This window comes from Bombus vosnesenskii, unplaced genomic scaffold, assembly GCF_011952255.1.
Source record: "Bombus vosnesenskii isolate JDL3184/JDL3185 unplaced genomic scaffold, Bvos_JDL3184-5_v1.1 scf7180000013403, whole genome shotgun sequence".
Classification (NCBI taxonomy): domain Eukaryota; kingdom Metazoa; phylum Arthropoda; class Insecta; order Hymenoptera; family Apidae; genus Bombus; species Bombus vosnesenskii.
The window spans coordinates 289,015-308,557 of record NW_022883026.1 but is presented as its reverse complement, the minus strand read 5'-3'; the positions used below and the strand labels follow the sequence as shown (position 1 = coordinate 308,557).

Here is a 19,543-nt window from a genome sequence, read left to right as displayed (position 1 = left end):
TTATATTTATAACTGAATATATTAAGTATAATAATCCATGATTTAAAAATATGTGAATTAAAAATAAAATAGACGAATACGTAGAATATTTTTAAAAGTATTCGTTTTATTTAATGTTGTATTTCAAGCAACATATTTGTATATACATTTCTTAAATCCTTAATAAATCACTTTTAAAAAAAATTAATTACTTAAATATAAAATAATCTTGTAATAGCACGGAAATATAAATTAATAAAATACAAAATTTGAGTAATGATTAAATTATTTATAAAATAAAAATTACATTAACGAACGTTGCAAAAGGAACATTAATATTCCCTAGTATGTGGTTGATACAAACTACGCAGCACTCAATATACGATACATGGTACACACTATCATTGTGTATTATAATAATATACTTGTATTAATAAAAAACGATTGACTAGAAATTGAAAAATTGTATCTGTTCAACATTTTTATTATTTTATATACGCATAGTTATTAATTAAATAGAGTAATAAGAAATATTAATGAAATAGATATAATTAAATGCGATTGTATGCGAATTTGACAGAGAATCATACTTAGAGAGATTAAACGAAGAATTAGCAGCTGAGCGCGCGTAACTTCAGTTCCGCTCTAGCAAAAGTTACTAGATGAATGCCCGCGTTTGTATTCGAAAACATATGTAATATGTACCCACCTTACTACTAGTCATTCTGTGTTTAACAGTACGCGCGTATTTCGCGGCTATCATCGAATTTAGCCGACGTTAACCGATGTTTAACGAAGCTTGTGAGTTCCGTGTGTGTTAAGTGTTCGTTGGTGTTCAGTTGGTGCGCCTCGACTGGGCAAAATCGCGTAAAATGGAAACAGAATTTCGTTGTGAGGTTGAGGTTGGCCGTTGAAAAAAGTGAACATGGGAAGGTCCAAGTTTCCCGGGAAGCCGCCAAAGACGGTCACCAGGAAACGGATCAAAGTTCTCGGTCAACCCGAGACAGCCCAAAGCGATTCGGTAACCGTCGCCGAGAACATCTACTACGGACTTTCCCTGTTCAACGAAACATTTGGTGACAATGAAAAGGTAATTCGTAGTTTACTTTCATGAGGACTACCTGGTGTAAGGCGTCTAATTAGTTACAAATCGTATCATTCTTTCTCCACTTACAAACTATTGTATTTGGTTTATAAGCGCCATAAGGACGCATACGGTGCCGATTCGCTCGCCAGAAAAACTCCAACGTTTGCCTCTATAATAAAAGTTAACCTATTAGAAGAGAATCACAGACTCGGAATGGCAGATGTATATAATACATACTGACGTACCGCTTACTTGAAAATGTCAATGATTTCATAAAAGATCGCCGTTCCGATCTTATTTTTATCAAGTAACTGTGTTTTACCGATTAATTGTTACCAATTTCTTTATTCTTCTTTCAAATAAAACTAATAATCTACGATACATATCTTACTTCTTATTATAATCATAATATACCTTCAGATTACCGAATATCTATTACCATATTCAAAACACCAAATAAAATATGTTTACATGATAAAATGTGAAATATAAACATTTGATGTTTAATTCGATAATTTTTATATCGACAAAATGTTAATGCAAAAGAAAATATATATTATCTGTTTCTAAGGTTTAATGCATTTTTCTCATAGGAACATCCACCATTCCATGGCTTTAGCACTAAAGAAGCTAATCTTTCCGTGTCTTACATAAAAACGCAACAACATGACACAGAAAATACAACCGTTAAATCACCATCTGATGCTATTGATAGTTCTGTGCCACAGCAGAATGTACAGACTGTCGCAGATATTAAAAGTCCTCCATCGCATACTGAAAATAATACAGAAAAATTATGTGATAAAAATATCAAACTGGCGGAAGATGATAAAAAAGATGTGACTGCGTTAAATTCCAAACGTACTACTAAATTTCACAGACCCAAGAGTCGTAGAGCTTGTAAAAATATAAAATTCTCCAATTTTATGAAAACACCAGTATTAAAATCAGTAAATAATATCTTAGATCAGCATCAACGAACGAGACAGCTACGTAACAGTACTGCAAAAAGATTATTACAGAGGGCAAAATCTAACAGTAACAATGTGCGCAATATGACGGCGCAATGTGGAGATAAACCGAATGCAGTAAGGAAATTTATTTTACCGGTCCGAAGTGCCCATTCGTCAAGAGTTATTAAACCAAATAAAAGATTTATCGAAGAATTAGAAGAAGCTCCTGGAGCAGAACATAGTGAGAACGAAATTGGTACGCACGTAAAGAGAGCTAAAATTGCATTAAATAAACATTGTAATCAAGAACCAAAATTAAAAGACGCAAATATTACTAAACTCTACACAAAATTAAAAGATAAAGAAACAAAAAGTAAAGCCAAAAAGGTAATTCAGCGTGTAAATTCCAATGCCCAAACTCTTGTACAACCTGTAAAGAATCTTGAAAAATTAGCACCTTCTATACAAGACACACAATTAACAAAAACTGTTAGTACAGAAGTTAAAAAGATTAATTTATCAGCTAAAAACAAAATGGTAAAATGTTCAACCGATGAATGCAATAGTGTTCAAGATGGTGTATCAAATGTAACCAGAAAAGCTCCAAACACAAAATTAAATATCTCCAAAAATCAAAAATTAATTTCTGTTCCTACGAAAGTTCTTCCTGATTCTGATGTTCCAAGTTCAGAGTCTTCCAGGATTCAAACTAGATCAGGAACTCAAAATGATACAGTTGATTTAGAAGTTCAGACAACTTTTGAAGATTCAGCAAAAATGAAAGAAAATAATAGCGCAAAGGGTCGAAGCAATGTTGATAGCAGCAATAAAAATGCAGAGAGAAATTCAGATAATTTTGATACGGAAAGCACATTATCTGAAAGTGGAAGCGAACATAGTAATCATACAGAAGACGAACAGTCTGAATGGACTGGGATGAAACTAAACGGTGGGAAAGTTATTTTAAGAAAAGCAAGGCTAAAACTGGATAATAAATGTGTCAGTGGAACTGAAGGTCCCTTTTCAATGACAAATAGCAACAGTGTTACAAGTGGAAATACTAATTTAGGTATGAAAACAATAATGTTCACAATATGTTACTTTTATACGGTATTTTCTTTTAATTCAAATATTTGTATTGCACGATCAAAAATGTAGAATAATGCTTCGAATAAATAAGTAATATAATCGATCATATAAATGATATACGAAATAAGAAAATAATAAATTCATTATGCTTTTATAATGTTTTAGGCTTAACAGGTACCATCAAATGTGGGGTTTGCGGTGCTGTACGGTTCTATCGATTTGTGAAACAAGCTCGAAAATTCGGTATTCACAGTTGTGAATCATGTAGAAAGTTTATCAGTAAAATGATTAAACGACAGGCTTGTGCAAAATCTACAAATAGTACACTTCCAGTCCTTCAATGTCATAAAGGCGATGGTTTATGCTTAGTACCACCTGTTGTAAGAAGTCAGCAATGGAATCTCATGAGATGTGTTTATAAAGCTAGATGCCCAGCTTGTTGGTTAAAAATGTGCTTGAAATGTTACAACATTCCTTCTTCTTTGAGAACAGGCTTAAATACATTGTTACCGCCAATGATGAGAGATCCTTTGAATATTCCATTAATATTGAATCAAGAAGATAATGATAATCAAGGGCAAAAATTAATATCTTCTAAGTTAGGTTGGCCTGCGGAAGATAGTTCAGAGAAAAATCTGTTCAAATCAGCTATGAATTGGAGAAACATAGAAATAGGTCAAAAAACAAGCTATCAAGGAACTGGTGGTTTTCTATATACAAAGTTAGATAAGTGTAAGATCGATTCTTCCAATTTATATATCCAATGTGTATACTATATATCTTTCCTTAATATGAATAATTTGCTTTTTCAATTTTCTAGTTGACTCATCACTGAATATATCGCCTAATAAAAAAAGAAGAAAAAACAATAGGATAAAAGTGAGGAAGAAATTGAAGAATCCAATGTTCTCCGTACCACCTTTAAATCAATGTCCACAACCTTTGAGACAGAGACTCGAATTGAAGGGACCAAGAGTGAAACATGTTTGCCGAAGTGCAAGCGTGGCTCTTGGTCAACCAATTGCAACTTTCCCCTCTGTAGATGGAAAAGAAGATGCTGAAAGCAATAAGCACATTCCGAAAAATTTAAAGGAAAATGATAGGGTAGAGAAAAAGGATGACACAAAAGAAAAAGAGTCACAAAAACATAACGATGAGAATACTGTAAACCATAATACTGTCAATGCAACGCAGCAACCTCATCCAAAAAGAGGCAAATCACAACAAAATATATCAACGTCAAATTTTCAAGTAGTAAGCACACGTCGAACTAAAATATACAGATATATATATTTTGTTAGATACATTATATTAGTACAGTAAAATATATAAAATTTTAATATTATAGTTATATAATATTACGTAACATGAATATTTATAGTTTTAATAAAACTAATCACTTTGCAGGTGCCTAAAACGAATAATGATGCATTACACACAATATCGATAGATTTTTGGGAACAGTACGATCCTACAGAAGTTGGTGCAAAAGGCTTTGCCCTTATAGGTTCAGAACTCTTTCAGATTCCTGCTATTTGTTACCTTTGTGGAAGTGCTGGCAGAGAACCAGTAAGTAACGTATACACCTATATTGTTATATATGATCATACATTATAAAAATCTTTCCAGCTCATCCACTGTCAGTGCTGTTGTGAGCCATATCATGCCTTTTGTTTGGAACCCAGCGAATGGAATGCTTGTGCTCAACCAAATTGGTGCTGTCCTCGATGTACAATATGCCAATCCTGCCATCTAAGATCTGGTCCAAAATTGTCTTGCATTCGTTGTCGTCAATCATTTCACCATTCGTGTTTGTCAAAATCTGGTGTTAGTGCGAGACTTTACAGTCCTGAAAGACCTTATGTGTGTCAAAATTGTGTTAAGTGTAAAAGCTGTGGTAGTGAAGGAGTTAATGTCCATGTGGGCAATTTACCATTATGCTCCATGTGTTTTAAATTACGTCAACAAGGAAATTACTGTCCTCTATGTCAAAGATGTTACAACGAAAATGATTTCGATACAAAGGTAAGTGTACATATTTTATTTAGAAAATTTACTAAATATATATTTGTATGCGTAACTGTAAAAAATGACATGTGTGTACAGATACATAAAGATTTATGGGAAATACTACGATAAATAACGCTTTAAAACGGTATGTAAACTCGTTAAATAAACTCTGCATTTTATTTTTTAGATGATGGAATGTAGCGAATGTTCGTATTGGGTACATGCCTATTGCGAAGGAATTTCTGACGAGCGTTATCAAATTCTTAGTTATCTACCTGATACTATTGAATTTACATGCAGTCAATGTTCTTCAAATCCTAATTCTGTTTGGAGAAATGCCATAGAAGCTGAACTTAAGGCTGGTTTCATAGGAGTTATAAAAGCGTTAAGTAAAAATAAGAAGATTTGCGCTGCTTTGAAATGGAGTCCAAGAAAAGAATGTTTATGCATATCTGTTTCTAATGGGAAAAAATTGGACTTTTCAAATGAGAAAACAGATTCAAATATAAACAATGTTAAAGAAGGCCTGAACGTAGAAGAAGCTGAAGAAAGTAATTGTGAAAAGACTAAAAATACAGAATTTGGACATAATAATAATAATTCAAAATCTGATTCGATAAGTAAATTGGACGAAGATCAACCAAGCGATAGCTGTAACAGAAGAGGTTTAAGACGTCTTCGACAAAAATTTCATTTAAAAGAGTGTTCTGTTCGGGTAAAGAATTGCGCTGTGAAAGATACTCAAGACAATGATAAGAAAGATTCGGTAACTCAAGAAAATACAAATAGCAATTCTAATGATACAGAATGCCATTGTTCAGAGCAGCAAATCATTGTCAGACCTTCGCCTACACTAATGTCAGTGAAACGAAAAGTCAATAACAATGAATATAAAACGCTGTTACAGTTTCATTGTGATATGGAACATGTCATAAGTCGTACTGGAACGAAGGATCTTACAGAAGTTTATCACGAAATTTTACAAGATGTGTTCCCATGGTTTAGTCCAAAAAGTATAAAAAATAATAATGGCAAAGGCGATCCGTTAACAGCTACTAAAGATATTGGTAAAGACGATAGTCCAGTTACAAAATTTGATGATTCTATTCTGGAAGTATGGAAAGAAGAGGTGATCAAAGCACCAAAAGCAATCGCAGCTAAAACAGCAAATTTATATAACGTTCATGTCGAAGATAGTAGATCATGTTGTTTGTGCAAAGGTTTAAGCGATGGTCCAGAAACGAAAGAAGGACGGCTACTATATTGCGGGCAAAACGAGTGGGTACATTCGAATTGCGCGCTTTGGTCTAATGAAGTATTTGAAGAAATCGATGGTTCTTTACAAAATGTTCATAGTGCTATTTCAAGAGGTCGATTAATTCGTTGCACAGAGTGTGGAAAGAAAGGGGCCAGCGTTGGCTGTTGCGCGAAGAATTGCAACAGTACCTTCCATTATCCTTGTGCTAGAAACGTTGGTCTTGCCTTTAACGACGATAAAACAGTATTTTGTTCTTCGCATTTAAATAACTGTACGCATAAAACATTGCAAAATGAGAATGAATTTAGTTTACAAAGACCAGTATATGTAGAATTGGATCGTAAGAAGAAAAAATACGCGGAACCGAGTAAAGTGAAAGTTATGATAGGCTCATTGATGATCGATTGTTTAGGTACAGTTATACCTGAATACTCTGATACAATTGAAAGAATTATACCTTGTGATTATAAATGTTCTCGGTTATATTGGTCTACGGTAAACCCATTTAAAATTGTAAGATATTATATTAGAACGTACGTGCAGATGTATGTACCAGAGGTTTCTTCCAATTTAGAAAATAATATAACTATTGATCATTCTAAAGAACAAGAAGAAGAAGATACATTAAATACACAGAAAAGTGAATATTTAGCTGTAAAACAAACTCTAGATGCTTTGATCGATGCAGTTTGTAACAAAGAAGTGGATGAAAATCTGGCAGAACAAAATAATACAGATCTTTTACCTCCAGAATTGAAAGAAGCTATATTCGAAGATTTGCCACATGATTTATTAGATGGTATTTCCATGCAAGATATATTTCCAAAAATGACGTACGAAGATTTTATAGCAATGGATTTGAAAAATGATGGGACCTTCGCGGCAGATCTATTCAAGGATGATATGCTGGCATCCGAAGTAGACGAAATGATAAAGCCATCCGAAAGTAAAGTTTCAAAGATAGATCCTTCTTTAGTAGAATTAGGATCGCATAATGATTTATGGGTTCATTTGGAAACGAAAACATCCGTTCAAGATCTAATGGACGATTTGTTTAGTTCAAAAAATCAAAAACGCGGAGGCAGAGAACTGAAGCGATCTAAATCGGAAGTAATATCGAATAGCCCGTTAATCGTTGGAGGACAAAGGCACCATCAACGATCTTGCAGTTTAACGTGGAGTTGTAAATTAGATGGTACTTACGGTCCCAGCATAAAACGAAGGAAATTGTCTAGGAATTCAAGCATGACGAAATCAAACGAGACAAGCGTGATGGTATTAGATTCGCAAAACGAACGGCCGCCTACTTTGCACGAGTTAAGGATTCCAGACAGTATCATGGTTACTGTAGGCAGAGCAAATACACCTAATATTTTATCCGATTCTATGCGGGAATTAAAGTATTGCATCGAGGATGCTACCAGTGGTATTAATCGTAGAGTAATATCCAGTAGTCGCGAGGAAGGTAAAGAGCATAAACGGTTGTTTTGGCATGCGAGGCAACAACCGCGAATATTACAAGTCGACGGCCCTGCCGATCCAGGCAGCGCCAGTGAATGCAGTTCACCGGAGTATAATATAGAAGAAAAGAGTACGGCATTACGCGTGGCAGAACATTTATCGATTCCGCAATTAGACGGCATCAACGACGAATCCTCGTGCGACAGCAGCGAAATTACTTCGTCTAGCGAGAAGGACTGCTGCAACTCTTATTATACAAAGTCTTCGAATAATATTTTACGATCAAAGCGTATATATGGATTTATTAGATCGCACATTGGGAAATACGAGGATAAAGCACAAAAAACGAAAGGAGGTGACGGCCTTTCCAGCAATTTTCAACAAAGATCGAACGCAGCGCAACAAACAAATCCGCGGGAGAATAATTTGAAATTGAATTTGAAAATTCCACAGTTAGACGGTGCCGATGACATTTCCAGCGACGATGAGTGCGTATCACCGCAACACATTGAAAATGAGACGACTACCATTACATCTCGATGCGATGCACCATTTGATCACATAGATCGCCCTGTAACTTGTAAACGATGCCGCTGTACATATAGAACACAAGATAGTTACAATAGACACTTGGCAAATTGTGATATCATGATAACGAGCGACAGCGATTCCGAAACTATGGATAATAAGTTAGCATCGCCTGATTCTAGATTTTCTCCGAGTATCGGATCTGTATCTCCTCAATTTATAACGTTGTCTCCGTCTGAGGGGCATACACTTTCATCCGATTATCCAGATATCCAAGCTACTTCGCCTTTGGAAGCTTCCGTACCATCGCCTCATCCGGCTATTCAAATCGAACCGATAGCACAAGCGATTATTACGCCGCAAATTCATACGCACGCTACCGTCGAAACCGTTCATCAAACGGTACTAACATCAAACGATATGATCGTACAAACGCAGTATACCAGAACTACAACTACATTACCGAATGCCACGGTATTACCTCAAGAAAGTACTGTTCAAATAACAGAAATCACAGATCCCCCATCTGTTGCAAGCGATTCCAGTATGTCGCAAAATATCATCAATACTCCTATGAATTCTCCAGATGGTGCAAGTTCCCAAACGGTTCCAAGTCCACAAATATCGCCTACGTTTTCTTCCACCGGCGTACAAACTGCGTCTTCGACCGAATCGTCGCAAGGGAACAGTATTCAGATAACGAAGTTGGCTAAATCAAAATCTCCCAGAGCGCCAAAGTCTCGGACGAAAGGAATCAAAACGCAAATCGTGAAAAATAGTATACAGCCGCACAACAATGGACATGCTAGATTTCAACCGATGCAGAACAATACTCCGATTATACAGTTGCAACAAGCTCAAAGACCGAGTGGGCCAACTGTCATATTGCAACAAGCATCTCCTGGCATCATGTCCGCGTACGTTGAAACATTGCAACAACAGTCCGGACAAAACCTTCAGTACGTAACGACGATCGGTGGTCAGCATGAAACTGCTGCAGCGTTTAAACCTCAGTTCATAACAGCTAATCATTTAATTCCTGGTGCATACATACAAGCATCTTCCGACAACTTGTTGGCATTGCAAAACGGGGGTATATCGATATTGCCAGGTGTACAGATCGCTCAAACACAGCCAACGGTCCTTGGAACGATTATACAGCAACAACCTAGTGCGATTCAATGTGGAGTTATTTCGTCGGAACAGTTATTATTGAGCTCGACACCAACGCTAGAAATGTTTACAGATTCAACGGGCAGTATGTTTCTGTCGAACCAGCCGATGTATTACGGTTTGGAGACTATCGTAAGCAACACGGTGATGTCTTCCAGTCAGTTCATGACTGGCACGGTACCGCAAGTATTGGCAAGCAGTTACCAAACGACAACGCAAGTTTTTCAAGCTTCTAAACTGATGGAACCTATCGTAGATGTTCAGGCTGTTCCAGGTGTTCCCACTGTGACGGCAGTGCAGTCCGTACAAAACGTATCCGGAGTACCAAGCGTACCAAACGTTGCTAATGTATCCAACGTAACCAATATAACCAGCATACCTAATGTACCTAGCGTAACGAATGTACCTAATGTTCCAACTGTTCCCGCTATACCGACTATACCCACTGTAACCACTGTACCCACTGTATCCAATGTCTCTAACGTATCTAATATGCCGAGCATAACAAATATACCGAATGTGTCCAATGTACCTACGGTACCTAGCGTGTCTAACGTGCCTAGCGTACCTAGCGTACCTAGCGTACCTAGCGTACCTAGTGTACCTAGCGTGCCCAGCGTGCACAACGTACACAGCGTGCCTAGCGTTCCTAGTGTACCTAGTACAATACCCGGTGCATCTAATACACCTAGCATACCTAACGTACCTAACGCATCCAGTATGCCTAGCGTGCCTAACGTATCGAACGTACCTAGTATATCTGGTATACCTACCAACTTACCTACCAACGTATCCAGCGTACCCGGTGTATCTAGTATACCTAACGCATCTAATGTATCTAATATACTTAATCCAGCACCTACTTTGTCCAGTACTTCTAACATTACTAACATACCGGCTGTACCTACCGTTCAAAATGTATCTAACGTTTCAACCTTACCATCCAAAGTTGGCAATATTTCCGATATGTCTACGGTACCCGGTGGTTACGTGGTAGTAAATCAATCGACCACGCCTATAGTAGAATCGTCTATCGCAACATCACAGATTCATATTCCAGCGACACCCGAGCAAAATTTTCCAACGGCCACTTGTAACACCATGTTGCCTGTATCTTGTCAAAGCGTCGTAGAACCAGTAACATCGATAGAGCTATCGTCAGATACGTGTGCATCCGAAGCTCAAGCCGCGGTAAGAGTGACATCGTCTCCAAAGTTGTTGCAAAACTCAATACCGACGATACCGAGAGTAGCTGTACGGCCAAGTCCAGTTTCAAACTCCGTTGTACAACCTAACAACGGACCATGGAAGATCACAGAACCGTTGTTTGGCTCGGAACAGATGATGAACAATAATGTCCGACCGTACTTTGACTCGAAACACGTGTCAGAGAATACCAGTATGATAAAGTCTAGCATATCATCTAAAATACCCCCATTACCTAATCACTGTATAACTCAAAGGGATATCATTGTAAATAAGTTAAACCACGATGTAAATAATGTGCATAATAATTATAATAGTACCGTACCGAATTCAAACAATATTAATGTAAGTACAAGTAATAATCCAGTGATTGCGAGCTCGACTGTACAAAATAAAATTACAATGTCTACGAGCAACGTACCAACGAGTAGGCCGATGAACAGAGTGCTGCCTATGCAAGCCGTAACTCCGAAACAGGATACGACCAAGAGCATGCAGAAAACAGAAATGATCATAGAAGAGCCAACGAAACCGGTAATTAAGCCAGCAGAACCGGAACAGAAGCTTGGAACGGAATCTGATAAGAAACAGATAGTGGAAGCTGTGACGCCAACGGTGAAGAAACCAGCAGAGACCACTATAAACAACATAAACGAAACGCTGAAATTGAACACCGAAACGATCGAGAAGGTGAAGGAAAATCTGAAATTGGAACTGGACAAAGAGAAACTGCAGAATGCCTCGTTGAAGATAGTACTGCAGAAGCAGCTGCAAGATGGTTCTTACAAAATTACACACAACATGAAAGCAGTGACGCAGAATAAGAAACCACCGCAAGTGACGTCCGTGGAGATATTACCGTCGAAACAGGTGCCGCAGATAACCTCTTTGCAATTGTTACCGATAAAAACGTTCACATTGAAAACGAACAAGATCGAGGAGAAGGTAAAACCTATCGATAACCAGTTTAACATACTGAAAACCAAAACTCCACCAGTTGCCGTGAAAAAGCCAAGAATGATCAGTAAGTCGATCAAATCTGTACAGCCGAACGTAGGAAATATGCAAACGCAGAAATCGAAAGGACCGACATTGATGTACGAGATAAAGTCGCAGGATGGATTCACTCATACTGCCTCCTCCATGGCCGAAGTATGGGAAACCGTGTTTCAAGCTGTGCAAAATGCACGAAAGGCTCACAACTTACCTCCGTTGCCTCATAACCCTCTCACCGAAAATCTGGGCTTAGAAAATAACGCCACCGTCTACCTGGTCGAACAGCTACCAGACGTGAACAGATGTACCAAATACAAACCTCGATTTCATAATTTAGCACCGCCAAAACCGGGAGAAACGGAAAATGACTTACCGAATGCGTGTGTTAATGGTGCTGCTCGTGCAGAACCGTTCAAAGGGAGAAAAGTTCATGATATGTTCAGTTGGCTCGCGTCAAGGCACAGGCAGCAACCAAAAATGATCGCTATCTCCGAAGCTGAGTCCAGGTAAAGCATCTTAATACGTGCAATTAATAAAGTCACTTAATTTTCTCTTTCTTTTCTCTTATATATATATATACGTATGTGTGTGCGAGAGCGTGCGTGTGCGCGCGCTACTGTGTGTATGTATACACACACTGATACATCGTACGTCGGAGGATATATGTTGCATTGTTTTATTATTACAGACGAGTGGCAAGCACAAATTTACCAATGGCGATGCGCTTTAGGATACTTAAAGAAACGTCGAAAGAATCGGTTGGAGTATACCATTCTCACATACATGGTAGAGGTTTATTCTGCCTAAGAGACATCGAAGCTGGAGAGATGGTTATCGAGTATGCTGGTGAGGTGTGTAGAGAGATGAAAGGCGTTGTTATTTATATAATCTCTTTTACTAACTATTTATATATCGAATGTAGTTTTCTTGGGTAATATTTTATAAATGTTTACAGGTGATTCGTGCCTCGTTAACTGACAAACGAGAAAAATATTATGATAGTAAAAACATAGGATGTTACATGTTTAAAATCGACGATCACCTAGTCGTTGATGCCACAATGAAAGGAAATGCGGCAAGATTCATTAATCACTCGTGCGAGGTATTTATTCGTTTGCCGAATGTATTTTATTTATTTTATTGAAATATACGTTTCGTTTTCCTTATGAACTTGAATTTATCTGAAAAATTGTATCGAACTAATTTTGTAACTTGAAAATCATATTTCAGCCAAATTGTTACTCGCGAGTGGTAGACATCCTAGGTAAGAAGCATATATTAATCTTCGCTCTCCGTCGCATTATTCAAGGAGAAGAGCTAACGTATGACTACAAATTTCCTTTCGAGGATATCAAGATTCCATGTACCTGCGGTTCCCGCAGATGTCGTAAATACCTCAATTGAGACTGCATATACAGCTATCGTAAGCAGCCAACCGTAAGCGGCACAGCAAAAAATATTGTGCTATAATTATGTGCGCTTTGGAATAGGATTCATTTTATTGAACGTTATTCATTTAATCATCAAACTATTTTCAGAGATTGCAGCTTTTTATTATTATAAAAGAAATAGATATACATTTAAAATATTAGAAGGCCAGATATAGTACACAAAACATCGCGTTATGACAATGTTACTTTAAACAGCTACACTTGGTAGTTGATTTAAGGGATATACTTATAGCAATAAATAATTGAATATGTCCTGCTTACGTACCCAACGAGCCTTGCGTGCTTTATCGCACTAAGACTCATGAAAGTGTTACTTTATCCACGCCTGTGCTTTTATGCACTTCTTTTAGACTCTACTTATTATCTTGACTATCGAGGCTTAAGCGTACAAGTTATCGTCACTTTACACTAAATCGACAATGCTTCTAGCTTATACGCATTTATAAGATATATACGTACACATACATGTGTACGCAAATTTCTTCTCTATATATTATATGTTATTTTCAGTCATAAATTCAGTGATCCTAAATGTAATTGAACAAGTTTGATTCTGTGAAATTAAACAAAATCGACTTGCATAGGATAAAATCGACGACCTATATCTATAGGAACACGGACGAGTTTCCCTCGACTAGGACTTATCTTTTTCTCATTACGTACTTGAACGTAGGAACTATGCTCGTTTACTACGCGACGTGTATCACGCAATTACGGATTACCGGCGAGACTTATGAAATAAAAAGCACACAACTTTATTGTAAGTTTCAATTTTACCAGATTGTACCATTGTAACCAGATAATTCAATGTTCTTGAAAACTTTATGTAAATCTAAAATTTAGTGTACAGTGTACGACTAACTTCGTGACATTTCATGTCTGATGTAGGGCCAGATTTCAAACGTTCTTGTAAAATATGTAATTGTTAGATTAGACATTGTCTTGATGTAAGTACAGCTACCAACTTAACTTAAGTTAGTAACGTAGATGTTTTAAGAAACAAAAAAAAGAACATGAGCGCGCGCATAAGAGGATGTGAGGGAGAGAGAGTGAGCGGGAGAGAGAGTGAGCGGGAGAGAGAGAGAGTGAGAGAGAGAGAGAGAGAGAAGGGGGAAGGGAGAGAATGGCTAGAAGGAACAGTTTCCTGGCGTGGGATACTGTTTGAAGGTGTACCTACTTTGGCAGACATTGATGATATTTTAAGTCTTATAATAACAGGAAAAGAAATGAAAGAACAAAGAAGATTGGAAAGAAAGAGGCTTGCTTTCCCAAGAAATTGAAGCCTGTTCATTTGTTTCGAACGAACATATTACGTATATATGCGCAATTATTTTGATATGTTTTTATAGATTTTTAAACGATGCACCCATGCGTTTGTGCTTCCGCCTTGCCAATATTACAATATTAATCTCGTTACTTTATTTTTATATTTAAAGATTACAAATCGCTAGGGAATAGAGAAAAACAAACTTCTTATTTTAGAGAGAAATCCGATAGGGCGGTACCGCTCTGTTCATATAGGAGATTAATCTTCATTTTTTCCCGTAGTTTCTGTTCAAAATTCGTCTATGATTTATAAGAGGCAAGTATGATCACACGTAATCGATTACGTTGACACAGAGTGTAAAAAGATAATTAGATCATTGTTTCAAGTAAACTTTTCTAGAATACGAATATTTCTAGAAAATATTTGTGATATTTTCCCACACTGGGGAAAGTTATGAATGTTCTTTATAGGAATATATTTCAGATTTTTACGGATACACGTGTATATAACGTATATTCCGTAAAAAGCACCTTTCTGTGAAATGCAGTTTTGCCTTACCTTTAATGTACCTACGCTTTAAACCCGGTGATAGATTTAGATATACCCTGATGACTTATATTCAAACTGAAAAAAAACTAATTGTGTCTATGCATCCATTAAGCTATAATAAAGTATTTTAGTGCGGTTAATCAATTTCTGCCGAGGTGGTTGTCCCTTAAATTTGGTGCTCCATGGACACCGTTAAGTGCACTTTACACGAAAAAATGGCCTAGAGTAAGAAATAATAGGTGGCAGCGGAAGAGTTTGATAATAATAAGAAATGCGTTATATATACGAGGAATATCGATCGCGAATTTATTTAACGAAGTAATATAAAGAAGTAAATGATGGCAGGAACATTATTTGAGCACGCAAGTATTCGTCGTCAGTCGTGCAACATTTTAATCGGCCTGGTTTGGTACAAAATGCGTATGCTGATTTGTAAAAAGTTATAAAACAAGGGGAAAAAATAGAAACTTGTTCTGGTCACGAGAAATTGCCATTTTTTAGGTATTTTGAATCTTTTCTTCTCCTTTTTTTTTTTTTTTTTTTTAATGCTATGATTATCAATAATTAATAACTATTATTGGAAGATGAATATTGTTAATATAATGATAATTAATTTTAATCTGTATAAAAAAAAAGAAATAATATGACATAAGAAAGGTAATTACTTGAAAATATAATAGCAATGTTAGATATTTTATTAATATTTATTATACTTATGGATGATGGTTTTAGGATTAACAAGATCTATTAATTACATTGAACATGATTTAGAGAACATGGTGCACACGATGGTCTAATATTGTTGAAAAGATACGGACGTCTGCTTTTTTTATGCAGGAGAAGAAAGAGCATTCTTTTCTCTTTAAAATGAAAAAAGAAAAAAAAGTAATGCATTCTTGTAATTGTTATACGATATCACCGCGAGCAATTTAGGATTATGGGATATAAGCGATGTGTTTTCGCTATACTTTATATTCCCATCGCAGATTACTAATATCTCTATGCTGACTGTAACGATAATCTATAATGGGTATATATTTAAATTTAAACATGTCAGTAGGTAAATTAAGAACACTGTTTTTTAATTATTTTTTTATTTGTGAAATCCATATAAAATATCGTATGCTCTGAGAAAGAAAAAGAAGAAAGAAAGGGAAAGTAGATATTAGCGTTCGTATAACAGCATATGAACGATTATGTTCTATGCAATCACTTCTCTGGCGGAACTTTTCAGAGTTTACCGAGCGCTTTTCTGAAACATACTCTATATCCTCTTAAATGATTACTGATTACCTATCTCACGGAGTGTGTACAAACTCCTTAGTATTACGTATCCAGCCTTCATTATTATGGTTATTATTATTATTATTATCGATTAATTATAATCCACACGAGAAGATAGCATAATACACTGTCACTCATACTGTGCACCGTTTGTTTAAACTACACCCGTCAGCACCTTTGGAAAATGATTCGTATGAAAAACAGTAAAAATTTGGACGTGTTAGAGAGAAAGAACTCGAATATGTATATGTATACCTTACCTCGACATAAATTTAGGTATTAGAAAAGTGTTGGATATTTACTACTTTGGTGTGATAATGAAACGAGTGGTTAAGTTTACTCATCATGGACCTGTACGGTGCCCGTTATTACCTTTTACGACAATTTCGAGAACATCGCAGCGTTGCATCCTCTTATGATCGAGAGTTTCATCTCTTCGAATTTTTGGGTTCTTCGTTTCATCGGTAAAGACAAGGAATTTAAAGGGGCAGAAATTTCAAATGCAAAACGCTTTTTAAATCGTGTATGAACGAAACGAAACGAAAAAAGAAAAAAAAAAAGATAAGAGAAAGGAAAGAAAAGAATAGTATTATTCTAATGTTTAAACGAATTGTAGAATTTTTAATATTGTACTTGTTTAAAAGAAGATAGAAGAATAGAAAGATGATGCGGCAGCAAAAAGAAATTAAACGATGGTTTTGAGAAATTTAAAAATAAATGAAGAAAGAAAGAAAAGAGAATGAAAGGAAAATTGAAAAAATTGTCTGTGATTATCAGTCATAATAATCTTTAGGTCAACATATTTTTTAGAGAATATTTTTTAGCAAATTACAAAATTTATGATATACCCCTATTATTGATATGATATTGGATCAGACACGCTACGCATAATATTAAAATAAAATGAAAAAAAAAAAAGAAATGAAGAAAAAGAATTGAAACTGTAAAAGTTGCAAACTGTTTAATAGAATTATGAATAGTTGAGATCGATGGCTGTTGTAAAATATTCAGTGTTTGGACGAATAATTATTAAAAACTATTTATAATATCGATCAATATCGAGGTACGATTATATATTATTGTATCGTATACTATAGTAGCGTTTCTATCTCTTTTGCGTTTGCATATTCATCGGAATAGATTATAGAAGAGAATTGGTCGTAGGTCCGTACAAGACGAAGTCGTGATGAATGTAAAATTAAACGAAGAGACGCTGCGGGTAAATGGGATGTATTTACTGCACGCGTTCAGCGTGTAAATTGTCGTTATAAAATCCATCTACTTATTGTAGAGAACTTATGAAATAATCGTAATATTTACATTAACCAGATGATATGCATACCACATAGAGACACATAACTACTGCTTTCATCACACTATACAAAAGTACAGACACACACACGCATAATACACACAAAGGAAGATAAGAGACACTACAAAACCGTACGCCCATGTTTTGTAATTAAATGTTTTGTTAGTATTATATGAGAAATTAACAAAATAAAAACAAAAATGGAAGTATAAACATGTATATTCCGTGCTGTATGTAAAAGTACCCTCTACCGCTATGTTATATCTAGAATGGAATAGAAACTGAAACTGGTGAAGTCTGGTTCTATCTTCTACCTTACAATTCTCGTTAAACACGAAGCTAGATTTTTCTCTCCTCGCGCTGGTTTCTATGTTTGCAGCCAGCGTTCAACCGAAATGCCGAGAGAAAAAGAAGAGTAAACTGCGACTCTCGCTTGTATCTCGTTAATTTTAAATATTGTCAGCGCGCAATTAGTTTAAGCATAAAGCGGCAATCTTATCTGCTCTTTGTTCGTTCTCACAAATGGGTAGACTGGGCAAGTACCATATTGTAATCTACGATACACCATTTGTAACAGCGACGTGCGTTATAGGTCATGCTTTTTTTCACGTGTGAGAATACTCTTCTTTTTTTTCCTCTCTTTTTTTAATGTGTGTATTCGGTTGAGCGCGCGTCGCTGACTCATGTACGTTGCTCGGATGTTGTACGTACCTCGTCTAAAACGAGAAAAAAGGAACAGAATTTCTTCTAAAGTAGAATCGATATCTGTGCATTTGCTTGCTCGCTCGATGAAACGTCCGCGAATTGGTAATTGATGTGTCGTTCGTTATCATTATGCGTCGAGAAAGCAAGAAAGAAACAGCATTAAAATTGTCTAATGTAATTTTGCAATATTCGAGATATTTCATTGTCGTCATCGTGCGACGATGCAGCAGTCGTACCGTGAAAATTCGATTCAAATGTTTTTCCAGCGAGAAACAATTACTACGCGAATTAAGATTATCCGGGTACTCGAATAAGTAATTTTTCGGGGCAAAATCAGTATTAAGAATCTCAAGAGAAAATACGTACATACATGTAAATTCCTAAGAGCAATAAGTAGTTAATTCGAAACATACGACTCATGTAGTAATAATCAATCGGCATTACAGTAACGTATCTCGTTTATCTCATTTGAATAAAATACAATTGCGGGATAAGATACGGCAGAAATCATAGAAACAGAGTATGTTGTAACGCTAGGCATACATTATTATCGTTATTTTCGCGTGTATTATTACTGCACAGTCCTTCCACAAACTATCTTAATCGCATTATTAAACGAATGTAGCGTAATAAAATGTTAGATGATGTAGATACAATGTAAATACGATAATGTATCGCTTGACAAATGAAATTTTATTAATACATTCGCTTGTTTCGTATTTAAAGAAAAAGGAAAAAAAAAGAGGAAATGAAGAAGAAATATATGATAACGCTGGAATTATTATTTAGGGGTGCACATTACAAGTAAAAAAAAAAAATGAAAAAAACTAAAGATTCTCAGATAGAAGGGAAAGGTATTTTTAATAAAATCAATTATTAAATAATTCAATGTTATTTAAGCGTAATGATACATCATAATCATTCAAAGTATATGAAATAAATGAGAAAAACAAGAACATAGTATTTATTACCTTATCGGTAAATTAGATTATTAACGTAAACATATTACGAACCAATTCGTACAACCATTGTGTATCGGAGATTATAAAAGGCACGTTACTGCAGTAACAGCATCGTGCTCGAACGTTTCCGTAGAACAGTGAATAACCTCCTCGTTCTCACGTACGGACACTTAAGAAGCATGGTTATCCTACTCCCTCTCCTTTTACTTCCAGTTTCAAGAAAAGCGTTACACGCGGACATTCGCCGCTCTTTTCTTTCTCTGTCTTTGTTCT

General features: G+C 35.9%; 1 protein-coding gene across 2 annotated transcripts; it reads left to right on the top strand.

The window, feature by feature from the left end:
• Positions 1 to 673: 673 nt before the first annotated feature.
• LOC117237852 (histone-lysine N-methyltransferase trithorax) lies at positions 674 to 19,122 on the top strand. 2 transcript variants are annotated; one of them, XM_033502230.1, is made up of 11 exons: positions 674 to 1,069; positions 1,660 to 3,088; positions 3,274 to 3,840; positions 3,929 to 4,362; positions 4,516 to 4,677; positions 4,738 to 5,133; positions 5,306 to 10,141; positions 10,187 to 12,246; positions 12,429 to 12,591; positions 12,696 to 12,842; positions 12,971 to 13,144. In XM_033502230.1, exons 1-11 carry the CDS (start codon positions 905 to 907, stop codon positions 13,142 to 13,144), a joined length of 10,533 nt encoding a protein of 3,510 aa, XP_033358121.1. In that variant the 5' UTR covers positions 674 to 904. The 2 variants fall into 2 exon arrangements, with proteins under 2 accessions (XP_033358121.1, XP_033358120.1); XM_033502229.1 differs by having other exon boundaries at positions 905 to 1,069; positions 5,306 to 12,246; positions 12,971 to 19,122.
• The last annotated feature ends 421 nt before the right edge of the window (positions 19,123 to 19,543 follow it).

Excerpts from the sequence above, each read along its gene's own strand:
- LOC117237852 (XM_033502229.1), top strand. The coding sequence starts at position 905 with ATGGGAAGGTCCAAGTTTCCCGGGAAGCCGCCAAAGACGGTCACCAGG. Across the intron at positions 1,070-1,659 it reads CATTTGGTGACAATGAAAAG|GAACATCCACCATTCCATGG; the intron begins GTAATTCGTAGT and ends TTTTTCTCATAG. Across the intron at positions 12,592-12,695 it reads TTATCGAGTATGCTGGTGAG|GTGATTCGTGCCTCGTTAAC; the intron begins GTGTGTAGAGAG and ends AAATGTTTACAG.